This window comes from Oncorhynchus keta, chromosome 11 (genome assembly GCF_023373465.1).
Source record: "Oncorhynchus keta strain PuntledgeMale-10-30-2019 chromosome 11, Oket_V2, whole genome shotgun sequence".
In the NCBI taxonomy this organism is placed as follows: Eukaryota; Metazoa; Chordata; class Actinopteri; order Salmoniformes; family Salmonidae; genus Oncorhynchus; species Oncorhynchus keta.
Window position 1 is genome coordinate 49,504,507 of NC_068431.1, and position 18,725 is coordinate 49,523,231.

General features: G+C 45.0%; 1 protein-coding gene across 3 annotated transcripts in view; it reads left to right on the forward strand.

Annotated features, from left to right (window-relative positions):
* LOC118390492 (pro-neuregulin-2, membrane-bound isoform-like) overlaps positions 1-10,709 on the forward strand; it is a 108,533-nt gene extending 97,824 nt beyond the window's left edge. For all 3 annotated transcript variants that reach the window (XM_035781114.2, XM_052457397.1, XM_035781116.2), the window contains exons 6-11: positions 1,837-1,860; positions 4,716-4,818; positions 4,934-5,057; positions 5,316-5,443; positions 5,578-5,799; positions 7,665-10,709. In XM_035781114.2, the coding sequence (XP_035637007.1) occupies positions 1,837-1,860; positions 4,716-4,818; positions 4,934-5,057; positions 5,316-5,443; positions 5,578-5,799; positions 7,665-8,328 (1,265 nt within the window). In that variant the 3' untranslated portion in view covers positions 8,329-10,709. The remainder of the gene's footprint in view (positions 1-1,836; positions 1,861-4,715; positions 4,819-4,933; positions 5,058-5,315; positions 5,444-5,577; positions 5,800-7,664) is intronic.
* Positions 10,710-18,725: the final 8,016 nt, after the last annotated feature.

Sequence of the window (18,725 nt, forward strand, 5' to 3'; positions counted from 1 at the left end):
AGTTCCCAGCCATGCGTGATCCCTTTTCAGAGAGGACTTTGCGTGTAAACAAGAGTAGCATTGGGAACAAGCTTAAGGCTCCACTTAATAATAAAGTGAATGAGTGAAAAGGCAGGCGGAAAGGGGTGACGCTCAAACCCTTTCTTCACCCTCTCCCAGTGCGAGATCTGACATGTCACTGGATTCAGAAAGCACACTGGAGAGGTCATTTCTGGGCACCAATTTCCTCCGAACGTGTTCCAAGTGACAATCGAGGTCAGGACTACTCCAGTGACAGCACTGTATCAAAACCCTTGTACATCCGAAATGTACTTTACTTAGTCAGCCAGAGAAGAAATGCATCTCGTAACCTAAGAATTTGCTTGTTGGCTACATTTTCCAAACAGTTAACTTGACCTGCTAGAACAGGATTCTCCCATTTCGAAGGATTGTATCGATACTCGTGCGATTACCTAAACAGTGCAGAATAATGGAGGAGACTGTAGAGCCACAGTCATATACAATCAGCCTCTTCAGCATTTCTGGGCTAGCAATGTAATCCTTATCATGCTGTGAAGTTAGTTTTGAGGCCGAAACAGAACTATATAGAAGCAGACAGAATCCTCTCCACCCCTCCACACTCACTTCCCAAACCTCATCCATCCCACGTATGAGATCCCTTCCCTTCTCCTATCAGGGTGTCTCCCCTACCCCAGAGATCTCGTTGACTCCTGTACAGAAAGCTGGACCGCCTCAGCCCCTCAGCAGGGCCGGGGCTTACCCAAGAGCACGTTGTCATGACAACAGCAGGGATTTGCCGCGACCTGTGTAGAGCGAGTGAGCTTTCAGATGTACTGTATGGGCTCAGAAGCTTGAATGGTGCAGGCAGCCCTTCTCCACTTCGCCCCATGGCCTTGATTTCCCATGCAATATAACCCCCCTCAATCTGACTGGGTTACTTAATTTTGTGCGGATGAGGTGAAGCATCATCTTCACTCAAGTCAATAGTATCAAGGTGCTGGTCCTTAGATGAGGTTGAGTGACGGATTGCTGAGACGGACTCTGTCTTCAAATTGACATGTATCCCTCTGAGTGCAGTCGCAGGTTCCACGTCTCCTACAGTACATGCCCTTATTGTCTCGCGGTCAGCCCCTCCCTCACCACCACGCGGTTCTAATGCAGGACTACGGAGTGAATTGATCTGGTGTTGTATTCCAATTGCAAACAGGTAAGGTTTTTCTGTTAACATGTCACGTCCTATCAAATCCTCCCTGAATGGCGTTGCCTGTGCTGAACGGAACCGTAACCATGGGACTGTGTAACGTCTAACATCCCTTATAGTCAGGACGATACATTCTAATCCACTAACTGGACGTCTAATCTAGACTTTTAAAACTATGTTCTTGTACTAGAGGCCCATTTGTAGCGGTAATATAATGTTTCATTAGCTAAGTAGTGCGCTGAGTCTTAATCTACCCTTAACGGTTGGCCCAGAGATCCCATGCAGCCGTTCTGGCAGCGTGATGTCTGGTTTTGCATGCCATAGTCTAGATTGACTAACTGCTTGTTGTTGTCTTGTGTCTGTTGTGTGTGGCGCTTGTTTGGATGTTTTGGTCGTCTTATCTTGATGGTTGTCCAGCTCCATCCTGCCACTGTAACTGTTGACTCACCATCCATGTCTCCGACTGTCCCGTCAGTCCTGTTGCTCAGTGCACATACTGGATATATCTGTTTTTTTATCTATGTTGGAAGGCGTCTCTCCTAAACTGGTCTCTTCTTCTTTCTTTTTTTTTTCTCCTTCTTTTTGTTGTTGTTGTCGTTGTTGTTTTCCCAACTGTCAACTTTCTGCAATGGCAGAGCATCTTGGGATTGAATTTATGGGTATGGAACAATCCTTCATTTGAATTCCCAGCTTGACTAGAGCTGTGTATTTTGATCTCCTTCCGTTCTGTTTGACATTGCTTCCATTCCCTCTGGACTCTAAAGTAAATGGTCCCATTGATTGGTTAATCAATCTGTCAATCAACCATAACCGTAACTCACTGGGCTGCCCCGTGGAGCCGAATCTCCCTCTAACATTACCACGGGGTGTCCTAATCTGCAGCCCTCATCACCACATGCACAGTACATTCGACCATGTGAACAATCTGACAGGAGAGCATGTAGCAGTTATTCTTGATGAACTGGTTTTAAGGGACTATAGACCTGTAGAGCAGGTAGAAATCAATATGGAAGCCTGCTTGATTCATGGATCCTCCCTTTATGGAGTAGACTAGATTCCCCCTCCATCCATCCTCCACTCAGGGAGAAGTAGTGTCCTATTAGAGTCTTGACTCCCTCTGGAATCTTCTCTCCAGGGTTGATGACTTCAGACTTATCCGTGTAACCCTCCATGGCCGTCCCCACGCCCGCTGTTTACGACAGAATAAACAGTGCGAGTGCGTAGTTTCGTGTGATTCTGTTGGCACACACCCTGGCTAGTGTTAACACTAGTGTGAATTGAATTGCATTACTCTGGAAGAGTTGTATAACCCCTCAGCCCTCCTTAGGCACAGAAACACACACACACACACACACACACACACACACACACACACACACACACACACACACAAACAAATTCACCTCCCTCCATCTCTCGCGCTCTCTTTCATTCTCTCTTACAGACGCACACACACTGTTCAGTACTTCCCGTACTGTACTTTTAATTGATAGTGATGGTACATGTTTTAATGATCCACCCATTATAAAGCAGGAACTGTACCATGTTCCAACTTGTATTAGCCGACACCAGAATCCCTCGCCACATCCCTGAGACACAGACAGGAGCTCAGGAATGAGTGCTGCAAATAGGACACCCCTGTTCTCCTCTCTGAACCAAAGGCCTCTTCGGGATTTGCTTTCATGTTCTCCCCTCTACCTCTGCCCCCCGTTAGCATGCTATGCCAGGTTTACAGTTGACTACCCCCCCTCCCTCCCTCCCTCCCTCCCCCAACATCCACGCTGCCCATCTTAACTGTGTCATTCTCCTCCTCCCCTCAACACTTCACCTCTAACCTCTAACCTCCTCTCATTTGAAACCTCACTATAGAGTTTTTGCAAGTCGACCTGCTCTGTTCTACCTGCACCCATCCATTTCTTTACTATGGCGGAGAATTGTCTGCACCAGTAGAATGCTTTGTGTGACTGGACTCTTTCGAGTGAAGTTACTGTGGTATGAGCATGTCATACCTTGTTTAGAGCGTACAGAAATAGTCTGTTCTTTCAGTACCTCCTTTCCCGAGGAATTGCCCGTGATGCTGGAGTTTTATATTTTCTTATGAGACCTCACGGTTAAAAGAAATATATAAAAAATACAATTTTGAAACTACAATCAGGTAAATTTGTGTGAGGCTCCGAGAATGTTTCTTCTCACTTTTGAAAATTATTTCACTCGATAACAACCAATATGGTTGACCTATTGCTCTTCTCCACTATAAATAAATACTAGCCTTGGTGATTTATTTATAGTGGCAGGAAACAGAGTTGCAGCGACAGGCTGATGTAAAATTGCCCATGCTGCCGGTGAATGAAGGGAGTGGGAGAGAGAGAGGCAACCTCCGATGGGTGGGAGCTGTACAAATACAATTCATTTTTATGACATTGTTCATCATAGGCCCACTACTACCATCAGTATTTCCCCCTGGCCTGCTCCTTCTTCCCCTCCACTCTCCCCTGATTCAGCCACGTTCTCCTCTCCTCACAGGAGCACTTCTACGGGAAAGGAAAGCGGTCGAAAATGTGTTTTTAGTTTATTTTTAGTTGATCATAAAAAAACGACACGTCAAACGACATGTAATAATAGTTTCAAAAATAGTTATTTTTATAGTTCATTTGTGTTATATTTATAGCATTGAATGTAGAGCATGTTCAAAGCCTGCAGGGTCCCCTTACCTGCGATTCTGCTTGTTTGAGTGCCTCTGTGTAAAATGGTCTTGCAGAGCGGGCAGTGAGAGGTTGAGCGGCCTCTGTCTAGCTGTGTTGATCTGATGGGCTTCCAGTCAGACGGGATCTCTTGGATGAATGAGGCACTCTTACAATCAGAGTGGCAGATTTGGGACAGCTTTTCTGTTTTCTTTCCTGTTTTGAGCAGACCTCCAATTAGAGCGATGCCTCTAGAACAGTGACATGAGTTACAGTAAACCCAGCCCAACAATTCTCACTGCATTTGCGCAGCACAGATCTGCTACAGCAATTAAAATACATTTCATGTAAATTGAATGTCGATCATCCACATCTCGAGAGAAGGCTGTACAAATTCCCCAGTTAATGTCAGCCGTCTAAATGTCAAACACTTCGACTACATTTCTACCAAACACCCCAGGCTTCTTGTTTGGTAAAGGATGTTGAAACCACAATTATTCCTGTAATAACAATTCGTATTTACTGGCTTTTGTGCATTAGCCATTATAATAAGGGGCTGGAGTTGGACTGTCAGCGAGCTCATGTTTCCGAACGTTCACAACAGTCGGTACAGTAAGTCTGCCGCTTTGATACATGGGCAGAGGGAGAGCAGCATCTGCGGTATCGGTTGGTGTGGGAGTATAGAACCTGTGGAGACAGGAGCAGGGGGTGTGGGATCAGGATCTGGTGTGATGGGATACAAATGGGGTTAACACCTTCCACTTCAAGGGGCTGATGTTGTTTTGTTCTCCCCCCCCCCCTTGTACTTTGCGTGCCTGTGCCTGTGTCCACAGAGGCGGAGGAGCTCTATCAGAAAAGAGTCCTGACAATCACGGGTATCTGCGTGGCTCTGTTGGTGGTGGGAATCGTGTGTGTAGTGGCCTACTGCAAAACCAAGTAAGTCAACCCAGGGCAGTATACAATGGGTTTAGTTGCGTTAGATAGCCCTGGAGCGGAGATAACAGTCTATGCCAGGATCTATGTGAGTGACTGGGGGTACTCTCTTCCACAGGAAACAGAGGAAGAAGATGCACAATCACCTGCGGCAGAACATGTGTGCAGATCACCCCAACCGGAACCTAGCGAATGGACCCAATCACCCAGGACCTGGCCCTGAGGAGATACCCATGGTAGATGTGAGTCACACATTCATTGATTATTTTACTGACTGACCGGTTACTGGTTTTGATGGATGGGTAAGTTGATTTTTGATTTAAATGTTTGTTTGTGGAGTTTTTGTACCATGGGATCCGAAATGGTACTTTCCTATAGTGGACCATGTGTACTCTCTTGAAGGGTCGGGATGTCACAGGTTAACTGCCTTCAGTAACTAAGCCTCTCCTTCCAGAACATACCTGCCATCTCTCCAAACCCTTTTCCCTCTGTGTTTTTAGTACATCTCAAAGAATGTTCCTGCAACGGAGCGTGTCATACGGCACGGAACAGTGGCTTCTTTCCCCGGCAGCCACGCGTCTTCCAGATCTCACAACTCCTATACCCACGCACGCTCATCCACGCACAGGTAACCCGTCACTCAACATCCACAGCTAAATGTTTTGACATGCACATTTCGCGCACACAGGACAATGATTCACACAGGCGCACACTGGACTATCCTCCAGCTCAGCCCTATGTTTTGGTCCTCTCTCGTTTCAGACACGAGGAGCGGACGTGGAGCCTGGAGCGGACTGACAGTGTCCTCTCAGACTCGCCGGGCATGATGTCGTCCTCCGTGGGGACCAGTAAATGCAACAGTCCTGCGTGCATGGAGGCCCGGGCCAGGCGTGCCGCACACTGTGGCTTTACTGTGCCCCACCGGCCGGGATTGCAGTACGGAGACTCGTTCGACTCGCTGGGGGACTCTCCACACAGCGACAGGTGGGAAGGGAACACGGCCCATCTCTGTGGTTATGGCACCGGGGCATTTTCTAGTGCCCACCATAGGAGGCCTCGTTTTACAGCTGGCTCTCTATCAGCCCCTAGAGGCCAGCGAGGGCACTTTGAAAGTGTCAATGGCAAATACTATATCATAGGCAGGCAGACATGATGAGATAGGCCTACTGTAGGACAGACGGGTCACAACATTGCTACTGTTCTTGTGTCTTGTTCTGATAAAGGATATTGTAGGTATACAAACATTCAGTTATATCCAGTTGTATTTTACTGTATTAAGGTGTGAAGTGTTTTGCGTGTCAAAGCCGGTCGAAAGGAAAGATCCCACAGGCAGCTTTCTTGTGAAGAATCTACTGTGTCAAGCCCACTGTTCTGTACTGTACTCCCCTAACTCTGTATGGCAGCAAAACAGGAGGCTGAATACCGTAAGGACTTCATTAAGACACGGAGGGCAGAACAACAGATCTGATCTCCGGGGTGGAGCTCTAGCTGGCAGGTCTCTGGTGTGGCTGTGGTTGTCAACTCTACTGTGACCTCCGCCCTGGGTTGCCGTATGCCTAAAGATCGAGCGCCGGTGTTATTGTAGGGACACATCTTCATCGTTTCCCGAGGCTTAGAAGTTTACAGAACTTTGGTTTCTATTTACTAATTTCAGCTGGAAACCAATGACCACTCATTTGTTTCAATTACGATGTTAAGATTTTAGTTTTAGAGTGTTTTTAAGTTGGTGAGAGTGCGCTCATCCAATAGCTACAGTAGGCTAACATTAACGTTTGACTGAACAATGCTAATCTTTCCAACAGGATTACAGTGGAACAGTGATTCACTTTATTTTAGATTTGCCATTGGATCTTTCAGATGCTTTTTCCTAAAGTGTGTACTGTGTTTTTCCCCCAGTGCCATAGAACATATGAAGGAAGAGGGACTGTACTGGGGGAGAGGGACACTAGTTCAACACATTGTACAATCTAAATATTAAAGCACCTCAAAACCCAGCGCAACCCACACACTGATGTTTTTCCTAGGTATAACCCTCCCTCAGGCTAAAGGCAGTGTTGGGGAGTATTGAACTCGTCTGTCTTGCAATTTGTAGTATATAACATTTTAGATTGAAGTAGTGTGGATGTCGTGAACTACTTTTTCAAAGTAACTCGAAGTATTGTTATCTATGCGTAGTCCCTTTACAAATGACGTAGACTAATCTGTACCCCCCCCCACCCCTCCACATTGACCCCCTGTATATAGCCTCATTTATTTTTTGCGTTACTTTTTGATTGAACCAATTTTTTTTTTGTTTGTATATTTACTAAATATTTACTAAATATTTTCTTAACTCTATTTCTTGAACGGCATTGTTGGTTAAGGGCTTGTAAGTAAGCATTCCACCGTAAGGTCTACTACACCTGTTGTATTCAGCTTATTTGGCAACATTTGATTTGATTTAGTTAAGTTAACTATATGTTTCTTAAGGGTAGCTGTAGTGTGTCATAACTTCTTCTAGTTTGAAGTAATTGGTAGCTCGGTTAACTAGATTTTCAGAGTACCTTCCCCAACACTGGTTAAATGTCACATTAACCCATAAGATGAACATATTTATTAACATAACAAAGATATAGCAAACTGACTGAATGAACAGACAAACAAGGATGTCACAAACACCATCCACACACAACTGACAAACCTCTGCTCAATAACTCAACGTCTCTTACTGCTGTTAGTGGATGGTGGGTCCCTGTCCCACGTCACTCTGTTAGACATGACATCTAACTCAGCTGCTGCTGTTTGGCCTGGTCCTCTCTCTCCTCTCCCCACCCTTCTCCTCCCCACTCCCATCTTCACCCTCACCACAGGTATGTGTCGGCCCTGACGACGCCGGCACGCCTCTCTCCAGTGGACTTCCATTACTCACTGCCCCCGCAGGTGCCTATCTTCCAGATCACCTCCCCCAACACCAGCCAGGCCATGTCCCTGCCGCCAGCCGCCCACACCCGCTACCCTCTGGAAGATGACCAGCCTCTGCTGCGGCGCTACCAGGTGCCCCTGCACGACGTCCAGCGCCAGGAGCCCTACCGGCAGCAGCGCCGCACCTACCTGAACGACAGCACGGGCAGCCTGCCCTCCAGCCCCTACCGGCTGGCTGAGGAAGAAGACTACGAGACCACGCAGGAGTACCTGTCCTCCCGAGAGCAACCAAAGAGAAGTGGGCCTGGTGGTGGAGGGGGTCGGCGCTTGCGGAGGTCCAGGCTGAACGGCCACGTAGCGCCGCGAGGATACGAGGCATCACGGGACTATGGCTCTCGCAGCTGCCTGACGGACAGCGAGTCGGAGGAGGAAGAAGGCGAGAGCACGCCCTTCCTCAGTATGCAGAATATGAACGCGGAGCCCTCCACCATCTACAGGCCAGCCGACAGTCGGACTTCTCAGTCGCACTCTACGGGGCGGCACGGTGCACGCGGGAACGTACAGACCAGACAGACGCACTCGCGGTCCAAACCGGACAATGCACCCCACTAAAGAACGAAGTCGACCTACCAACAAAAAATCTATATACTATAAACCTGCACCTATAAGAAATATTTTTATTTTATATAACTGACAGATATTCTAAACAAATGAAATATTTATTTTCATTTTAGCAAAAGTTGTCTACTAGTTAACAGCAAAGACTTTTTTTATAGGGAAAACTCTATTTATATGTACATTTTGATTTACAGCATAAAAACACGTGCCAATTTTTTCACTACTTAAAAAATAGAGTAATATTGTGGTGCCTTTTGCTGTGTGCCGATGCCAGAGGGCCAGTGGAGATTTTTGCTGTGTGCCGATGCCAGAGGGCCAGTGGAGATTTTTGCTGTGTGCCGATGCCAGAGGGCCAGTGGAGATTTTTGCTGTGTGCCGATGCCAGAGGGCCAGTGGAGGTTTTTGCTGTATGCTGGATGCCAGAGGGCCAGTGGAGAATTGTTGCTGTGTGCCGATGCCAGAGGGCCAGTGGAGAATTGTTGCTGTGTGCCGATGCCAGAGGGCCAGTGGAGAATTGTTGCTGTATGCCGATGCCAGAGGGCCAGTGGAGAATTGTTGCTGTGTGCCGATGCCAGAGGGCCAGTGGAGAATTGTTGCTGTGTGCCGATGCCAGAGGGCCAGTGGAGAATTGTTGCTGTGTGCCGATGCCAGAGGGCCAGTGGAGGTTTTTGTAGCCTTTTCTTATATGGACATTTTTTTTATACACGTTTCCTCTTTTGGCTTTTTCTTTTCTTTCTGGGAGTCTAGCCCCATTTGAACATTACTCCTCCCCTTCCACATCATGCAATATAAACCACTTAATCATAAGGTGTATGTTTACATTAATATCATTTGCCTATAGGGTTTATCATTTTTGGCATCCAATAGAACATCTGATAAATGCAACACAGGTCCTTTTTGCTCTCTGAGTGAAGGAGTGTGTGTGTGTGGGTGTTGTACCAACTCATTGCTCTATTGGGCACCAAAGCAAGCGGAATCAGTAGAGGAAAGCTGCTGATGCACAGTGAGGCCCAACCTGGGTTCCAGGATTGTGCTGCTGTTGGGTAGAGAGTTCTGTTGGGTAGAGAGTTCTGCATGTTGTTGCTTGATGTGTGTTTACAGCTGCCTCACCTAACCTCAACCACCCCACCCCGGCCATCCTTGTCCCAACAGGGTAAGGTTTTACTTCATGGCCCCCCTTGTCCCAACAGGGTAAGGTTTTACTTCATGGCCCCCACTTTGTCCCAACAGGGTAAGGCTTGTCTAATGGCCCCCACTTTGTCCCAACAGGGTAAGGCTTGCCTAATGGCCCCCACTTTGTCCCAACAGGGTAAGGCTTGTCTAATGTCTGCTAAATGGCATATATACTAATGTCCCCCTCCTTGTCCCAACAGGGTACGGCTTGTCTAATGGCCCCCTCCTTGTCCCAACAGGGTAAGGCTTGTCTAACGGCCCCCTCCTTGTCCCAACAGGGTAAGGCTTGTCTAATGCCCCCCTCCTTGTCCCAACAGGGTAAGGCTTGACTAACGGCCCCCTCCTTGTCCCAACAGGGTAAGGCTTGTCTAATGTCCCCCTCCTTGTCCCAACAGGGTACGGCTTGTCTAATGGCCCCCTCCTTGTCCCAACAGGGTAAGGCTTGTCTAACGGCCCCCTCCTTGTCCCAACAGGGTAAGGCTTGTCTAATGGCCCCCCTCCTTGTCCCAACAGGGTAAGGCTTGTCTAACGGCCCCCTCCTTGTCCCAACAGGGTAAGGCTTGTCTAACGGCCCCCCTCCTTGTCCCAACAGGGTAAGCCTCCAACGTCCTGGCTTATCTGTGATTCTGAAGAAGAAATGCCACTTGTCAGTGTACAGTAGCAGTTAGTCTGCCATCAGTGATAGTGGCTCAATACAAAGAGACTTTCTCCCTCACTCACCTGTCCATTTTTGTCCCCGTGGTCAGAGTAAAGGGCCGCACAGCGTCTCAGGACTCCCCCCCTCTCCCTCCTCCACCATCAGACCTACCTAGGACTTAAGGTCCCCCCCCAAGGACATTAAGGTCACACCCAACTTGCTATTCCTCTGAGCACTCCCATCTAGAAAAAAGTAAAGCAGAGTGTTGAACAGAACAGAACACACTACACCAATACAAGATAAATAGCTGTGAAACTTTGGAGGGTCATAAAAATGCCAAAATATGCAAACTTTCCATTTTGTTCTGTTTGACATCATTTTCTAAGAGGTGACTGTAGTGTGTTGTGTGAAACCTATGTAATGCCTGTAGTGTAGAAGAAGAAGAAGCACCATGATAGGAATACATATTTACATCATTATTATAAGTTCATGCAGTTATGCAGCCATTGCTCGAATTGTCAATTTTCCTCATTCACAGATTCATGTTCATAGATTTTTTTTTTTTTGGGGGTCTCATACACTAACGTCGAATGCTGCTCAGTCTTGCGGTTAAGGATAGGTATTTGTTGCCTGTTGTAAAGTATGTCACTAAAGGTTAACAAACTGTTCAAACTTCTCTGTCCTCCACTCCCCCAAAAAATATTGCAGGAGCTTGTTTTTGGCAATCCATTTGAATTGTAGTGACAGAAAACAGTTGATAATCTTGCAGAACTGGTCATATACATTTTTTTGAAACGCAACCAAAAAAACTCAAATGACTGTACCAGGACAAATCATCCGGTTAACAACCAAACTGACAAGTAGGATTTGAAACAGAACGTGTATCTGTTGTATGATGAAAGGCAGAGTGACACAGACACATAGACACTGGTTTTCTGTCTCATCTCCCCTATGGATTCTCTCTCCTTCCGGGTCCTTCATAGTCTGGGTCTAATTTTGTATGTTTGAAAAAAAAATGCAAAAGTAGACCGTGCTTCTTTAGTTAGTTTAAATGTGATTACCCCCACCCCCATCTTGCCCCTCTCCTCACCTGACAGAAGTGCTGCCAGATTCATCCTGTTTTTCCTTTTTTCCTCCCTCTCCGCTTGAAATGTTTGAACACCTCTCCTCTGCATGTGCTTGTGGTCAAGGTTAGACGCGTGCATGGTGAAGAAGCAGCAGACATTTTTTTTTTCTTTTTCGGTCAGTGAAAGTGTATTTCATTTCACATTCAGCAATAAAAAAAAGCCCCCCCCCCATGTCCATTCTTGGAATATGCTAGAAAAAAATGTGAGATTGTCATAGATTGTTAAATAAAATGAAAAAATGATCCACCTGTTCATATGATGAAAATAAATCTTTATTCATGTCATTTTAACATAAGCGGTCATCCTCTGTGCAGGGCTTTGGTGTGTTTTGAGATATCCTTAGCCATTGGTTTGAGGTTATGACTGGTTTTGGGGAACTTCCTGCTTGTGACATACTGTTTGTTTCCAGTATCTGAAGTGTGTGTGCTGTGATACGTCTCTTGGACAGTAACCCTGTCCAAGCGTGCCATTTCTCCAATATCTTGAGATATGGGACCACAGAAACCAGGGGAAACATTGTTCTAACTCTGTTACGCACAAGGTAAGAGTTAGGAAAAATGCTCCCTTGTACACACAAACTAATGAATAGTGTACTAGACTGTGTGTCTGCTAAGGACACCGTGTATAGTTTAGGCAGACTGCTGGTACTGTACAAGAAACAGGCACACACGAGTTTGAGTGTCAAAATGTGTCTAATGTACACACTGGAAACATGACACTTTTGACACTGTAGTACTCCAGCTGCTCACACGGTGGTTCAATGTCAAAACAATTCTTTCTGACTTCTTGCAAGACATTTCCAAGACCTTCATCTGGCTTTCATCATCGCGAACACGTTTATTTCCCTTCGATGACCCTGATCAACGAGCAGTTATGTGGCGCTAGTTCTCGTCCGGTAAATCCTGACATGCTAGAATTTTGAACACATGTGTCAATGTTATTTCACTTCTGTCAAACCAAATTTTAAAACAAGTCAGTGAGTGATTTGGGGATTTCACCTCGATACTGTAAGAGGACTCCTTGGAATATACCGCAGTAGTATTTGATCCTATTCCAAGTTCTGCTATTATTGCTGACTGTTTCCCTCTCATTTAAAGATCAACACGCATTGCAACATGTTGAACTCGCTCACACACACAAATCTTGCATTCATGGCACCTTTTTCAAAGCGACGCTTGTAAGTCAGTGTCCCAGACTGCCAGCCTTTGCAGGGAGAGCGCATGCTTGAGAAACCGCATTTTGTTTTCTCACAAACTCTTAAACATATCTGTCATGTCCACTTTACAACAGCCTTATGAAGGCTAATGGCGTGTTCAATCAAAGAGTAACCAATTTTCACCACTTTTCTTTATATTTTGCGAGAAATGTACCTGCTGACTTTTCGCATCCTTGGAAATCAATCTGAATTGTGGCTATCAAATGCTAGAGAAGTGATTGCTTCCTGGGGAATATTGTGCGATATTTCTCCATGCTTCATTCAACTGTTCAGATCAATTTGGCATCTCTGTGCTTCTCTGTTCCAGTACATCTGCTTCGCACGTCTTTGCAAGGTCAAAAGCCCCGTGAAAACAGCATTACTGTAAATATTCAAGGCCAGCGGTAGACTCTTTGTCCATTCGCATCAATTGTCACGTCGGGGAGAACTCGGCCTCTTTTTTTTTATCTGAAGAATACGAACGTCTGTCTCGTCAGTCACGGATTAGAACACCATCTATCTTGTATTTCCAGTATGCCTTGCCTTAACAGACATGACTCACTCGCAGCGTTTATGGGGAAAAGAAGCCCTCTCTTGGTAGGGATTATTATTTGCTAGTCCATTGGCAGGTGAAGGGTGGATCTCTGGGAAAATAAATCGCACCGCTGCATTACCTCATCCTGTTCCCATCAATTTGGGTCAAGAAGCCTCTTTCACTCATTTGATAGAAGACATGATTATCCATGTTCATTATTATTTATTTTTGTTATCCGATAAAATGGACCAGACAGTGCATGTCCATTGACGCACATGTTTGCTTATAAAACACACACACGGCAATAAACCGTGACTGCTTCCTATCATTATTTGATGCTTGTAAACCTCTGATGTTATTTCCTTGGCTAATAGTTTGGTGTGGAACCCTTCCAAGTGCATGCTTTGTCAAAGCAGGCCTTGTGAGGGAGGGCCTTCCTTCACCAGCACTGTTAGAGCCGGGGTGTGGCCGTGGAACCTAACCCTCCACTGATTGCTCTGTAATTGCAGGTCAGCTCCGCATGGATTCACCTTGTAACAACTGAATGAGTATAACATGTAAGGATAACAGTCATTCAGTCGGTCTCCCCTCTGTCTCGCAATGGAGTTGTGCATAGTCTGACCTGTTACAGGTCCCAGTCTAGAGTCTGGTTTTACATTTCCTCTTGAAACGTGTATTCAGGTCATGTATTCCAGCAAAAAATAAAAATCTAGGTCAAGAATAAATACTATTTTCCTTCCTAGTGTGGATCAGGCAAGATATCTCATACACTAAAAATACTTATCGTCTGCAATGAAGGCCGCTGTTCCTTGCATTGAAGACGACTAAATGGTAATAGGTGTTTTCAAACATTGCTAAATGTTTTTGTTTTAATTGGGATTGCATTTGAATGCAATCATTAACCGGTGAACTTTTTGGTGTTTTCATTGGATCCTCCAATAGCTGTTGTCAAAGCAGCAGCTACTCTTCCTGGGGGGGTCCACACAAAATGTGAAACATGACCATACGGAACATTAGATGACAACGGCTCAAGGACAAAACGACATCAAAAAAAATATTTTAAAGGCCCACGTAGTCTACAGTACATATCAATGCATAGACACAAACGACCTGGGTCGAATAGGGGAGAGGCGTTGTGTCGTGAGGTGTCGCTTTATCCGTTTCCTTTTTGAAAGCAGGTTTGCTGTTCACTTGAGCAATACGAGATGGAAGTTCAGCGCGATCGTGGGGGTAAATCAAGCACAACGGCCAGAACACTTCAGCACTTCAGAGATCAGAAGAGTCTTTCATGTCCGGTACCGTAAGCGATCAACCAAAGCAAAAATAAAAAGACCTATGACACGCTAAACCCGGGAAAGTGTATATAAACCAGTATTGCAGTGTTTTACCAAGATATAACACCGATCACAGTACATGCAGTGTGCTGGTTACTACAAAAGCCAATAAGGTCATCGACAATTCAGTCACATGACTTGCTTCTGTACTTTTACATTGCCGCATCACAACAGGGTATGGATAACATTTTTGGAGAAAAAAAAAAGAAATCTTGAGAAGGTATGACACTTTGACCTTCCACACAACTCCCAACGAAACACACAGATGTTCAACACCCCTGGAAGCGGACTTGAATTCAGTCACACGCGAGAAAGGGAAAGCACATTTCAAGGGTTAACGTACATCAAACCCTTTCAGGTGCATTGGAGAAAGAAACAATAGTTCAAGTCAAAAGAACCCCCACTACACTGTGCTTGCAAAGTAGCACCATTTATTGATTGTACTACCGTTTCTGCCTTTTGACCTTTGCCAGAAAATCTGGGTTCTGATCTGGGTTGACAATTCATTGTCTTGTCAGTCCTTACACCTATAGCTCCATCTTTGAAATTGATAGTGGTTACATTTTCAAATGTACATTTTTACAAATCTCTCCGAGGTCGTTAGGGGTTGAGTTAAGGTTGCTTACTGCTTCAATGCTACTGCTTGCCCTCAATGCTTCGCTCTATTTCTCTCTTTCAGTCTCTTTCGCTCTCAATTTCTCTTTTTTTGCTCTCTTTCTGTCTCCTCGCTCTCTGAGGGTCAACCTTTAAGTGTAGGATTGGCCTTAGTGAGAGGTGTATATAAGTACACCTTAAAAACAAAGGTGTGTCAGAGAACTTCTACCAAGACTGCTACTGAGTGCGCCCAAGCCGTTTCCAGTAGACCAACATTATGGCCACACAGTGCAAGTCTACAGTACCTTCTATTTACCATCAGCTTGTGTCTGGCTGCTGGGAGCTTGGCCCATATACCTCCTCTTTGCAGTAAGTCAGAGAATGTTTATTCTTTGTAAATTTAACTAGATGGTAAAATAATTCATTCATTCAATGTCACCAGATTAAATAATAAATAAGGGGGGGGTTGCATTTCTATTTGAGAAATAGTTTTCTAGCTCTTGGTGTAACTATATACCTATATCATGTTTTTTTTGTTTTTTTACAGTCTCACCACCATTGATGGACGGCATTGGCAATAAGGTTCGAGGGGGTGTGGTATATGGCCAATATACCACAGCCTGGGGCTGTTCTTAATCACAACGCAACGCGGACTGCCTGGATACAGCCCATAGTATTGGCCATATACCACAAACCCCCAAGGTGCATTATTGCTATTATAAACTGGTTACGAATGTAATTAGAGCAGTAAAAAAACATTTTTTTTGTCGTACCTGTGTCGTACCTGCTGCCAATCAGCATTCAGGGCTCGAACCACCCAGTTAATAACTATAAACTATCCATAGGTCTATTACTGTATGTATGTTTGAATCTGATACCTACAAAAATAAATAATCTTTAATTAAAACATGGGATGTTTTTGTGAAAATTTCAAATATATAATCTCCACGATGGTATTCAAGCCAAATACGGCTATTCACCCACAATCAGAACACCATCCACTGCTGGCTGGACAACTATAAAGATCAGCATACTACACAGCACAAAGCATGCCCCCTGTATGGAGCTGCAGGAGACATAATCCTCTCCCCAGCCTCCCCTTACAAAGCTACTCGCACTATACCATCAGCCACCAGGCCCCAAGGTTCACTTCCTCTATTTTCTAACAGGCAATGATAAACTACTCAAACAATTCCCAGGCAACATAAAGGTTGTTCAAAGGCATGGGATCTATTTCTAACAACCTCCCTGTTCCATAACCTCCCTTCAGTTCCAGTTGTCCATTGTGTGTGTGCTTCAATGAAATAGAAAAATACTCCGTACTGGACCATGTGTCTTCAACTCCTCCACCAATGCACCATAGTGTCAGTACAAGCCCTGAATCACCGAATAACTCAGACCCTATAGTTTACATACAGTGAAAAGTTCCATGATCCAAGTCCTCTCTGACATTCTACTTCTCGTCCTCAGTGATGACTCACTCTATGCCGTTAGTCTGTCTTTATTTTGGTCGTTACGCTTATAGCCGTCATAACACCTACCACTCGGTAAACGATGCTAGGTCAAATTGATGACAAAATGAGAGATTAAGGATGGTTCACGCATGAAACGCAAAACGACAGAAATCCCTTTTCGGTTTTTAAAAACGTCATTTTTTCTTGTTTTACAGCAGACGGGACGGGGGGGATTAACACAGTCATTTAGGTGTCAGCCTTCTTCAGTGTGCGTGCATGATCATATGTTAATATTAATACAAAACAATCAAATGGATACAAATCAAGCGCGCATGTTTATCCAGCCCAGTTTTTTTTATTTATTGCAAAACCCCAGAGTAGACGGCCTACAGGGAGGAGGTGAGGGCCCTCGGAGTGTGGTGTCAGGAAAATAACCTCACACTCAACGTTAACAAAACAAAGGAGATGATTGTGGACTTCAGGAAACAGCAGAGGGAGCATCCCCCATCCACATCGACGGGACAGTAGTGAAGGTGGAAAGTTAAGTTCCTTGGCGTACACGTCACGGACAAACTGAAATGGTCCACCCACACAGACAGTGTGGTGAAGAAGGTGCAACAGAGCCTCTTCAACCTCAGGAGGCTGATGAAATGTGGCTTGTCACCAAAAACACTCAAACTTTCACAGATGCACAATCGAGAGCATCCTGTCGGAGTGTGGTATGGCAAATGCTCCGCCCACAACCGTAAGGCTCTCCAGAGGGTAGTGAGGTCTGCACAACGCATCACCGGGGGCAAACTACCTGCACTCCAGAACACCTACACCACCCGATGTCACAGGAAGGCCAAAAAGATAATGAAGGACAACAACCACCCGAGCCACTGCCTGTTCACTCTGCTATCATCCAGAAGGCGAGGTCAGTACAGGTTCATCAAAGCAGGGACAGAGAGACTGAAAAACAGATTCTATCTCAGACTGTTAAACAGCCATCACGAACATTGAGTGGCTTGCTGCCAACATACAGACTCAATCTCTAGCCACTTTAATAATTGTATGTAATAAATGTATCACTAGTCACATTAAACAATGCCACTTTATATAATGTTCACATACCCTACATTACTCATCTCATATGTATATACTGCGCTCTATACCATCTACTGCATCTTGCCTATGCCGTTCAGCCATCGTTATATGTACATTTACATTTACTTTTAAGTCATTTAGCAGACGCTCTAATCCAGAGCGACTTACAAATTGGTGCATTCACCTTATGACATCCAGTGGAACAGCCACTTTACAATAGTGCATCTAAATCTTTTAAGGGGGGTGAGAAGGATTACTTTATCCTATCCTAGGTATTCCTTAAAGAGGTGGGGTTTCAGGTGTCTCCGGAAGGTGGTGATTGACTCCGCTGTCCTGGCGTCGTGAGGGACATATTCTTAAGTCATTCCTTTACACTTGTGTGTGTGTGTGTATAAGGTAGTTGTGAAATGGTTAGATTACTTGTTCGATATTACTGCACGGTCAGAAACTGGAAGCGCAAGCATTGCTACACTCGCATTAATTAACATCTGCTAACCACGTGTACATGACCAATACAATTAGATTTGATTAACAAAAAAGGGAGTCTGTTGGAAAATGCAAAACACAATGGAAGACAATACGCTTTAATGGGCAACACAGAATATCATGACGTCATCCTAGAGGTAATGGCCTTTACAATTATAGCTGCTAATGTGATAACCAATACAGGAATAACGGTACACAGTTGTATAAATGTAAATGTATTTTTCGAAGAGATCTAAGTATGAGACGGCAGGGGCTTGATAAAGTCATTGTGGCTTGACTGAAGGATCCTGCCCCGTATGTCGGTCTTCTAGATCTTTTCATCTATATTCTTTATTGAAAGGTTTATGTTTAGGCAATACAGGGGCTTGCAAAAGTATTCACCCCCAATTGTTCCTATTTTGTTGCCTTACACCCCCCCCCCCTAAAAAAAAGTTTAATTCAAGTTTGTATCATTTGATGTACACAACATTGCACACTTTGAAGATGCAAAATATTTTTATTGTGAACAAACAAGAAATAAGACAAAAAAAATGGAAAACTTGAGCGTGCATAACTATTCATCCCCCCCAAAGTCAATACTTTGTAGAGCCACCTTTTGCAGCAATTACAACTGCAAGTCTCTTGGGGTATGTCTCTATAAGCTTGGCACATCTAGCCACCAAGATTACTGCCCATTCTTCAAGGCAAAACTGCTCCTTCAAGTTGGATGGGTTCCGCTGGTGTACAGCAATCTTTAAGTCATACCACAGATTGTCAATAGGATTGAGGTC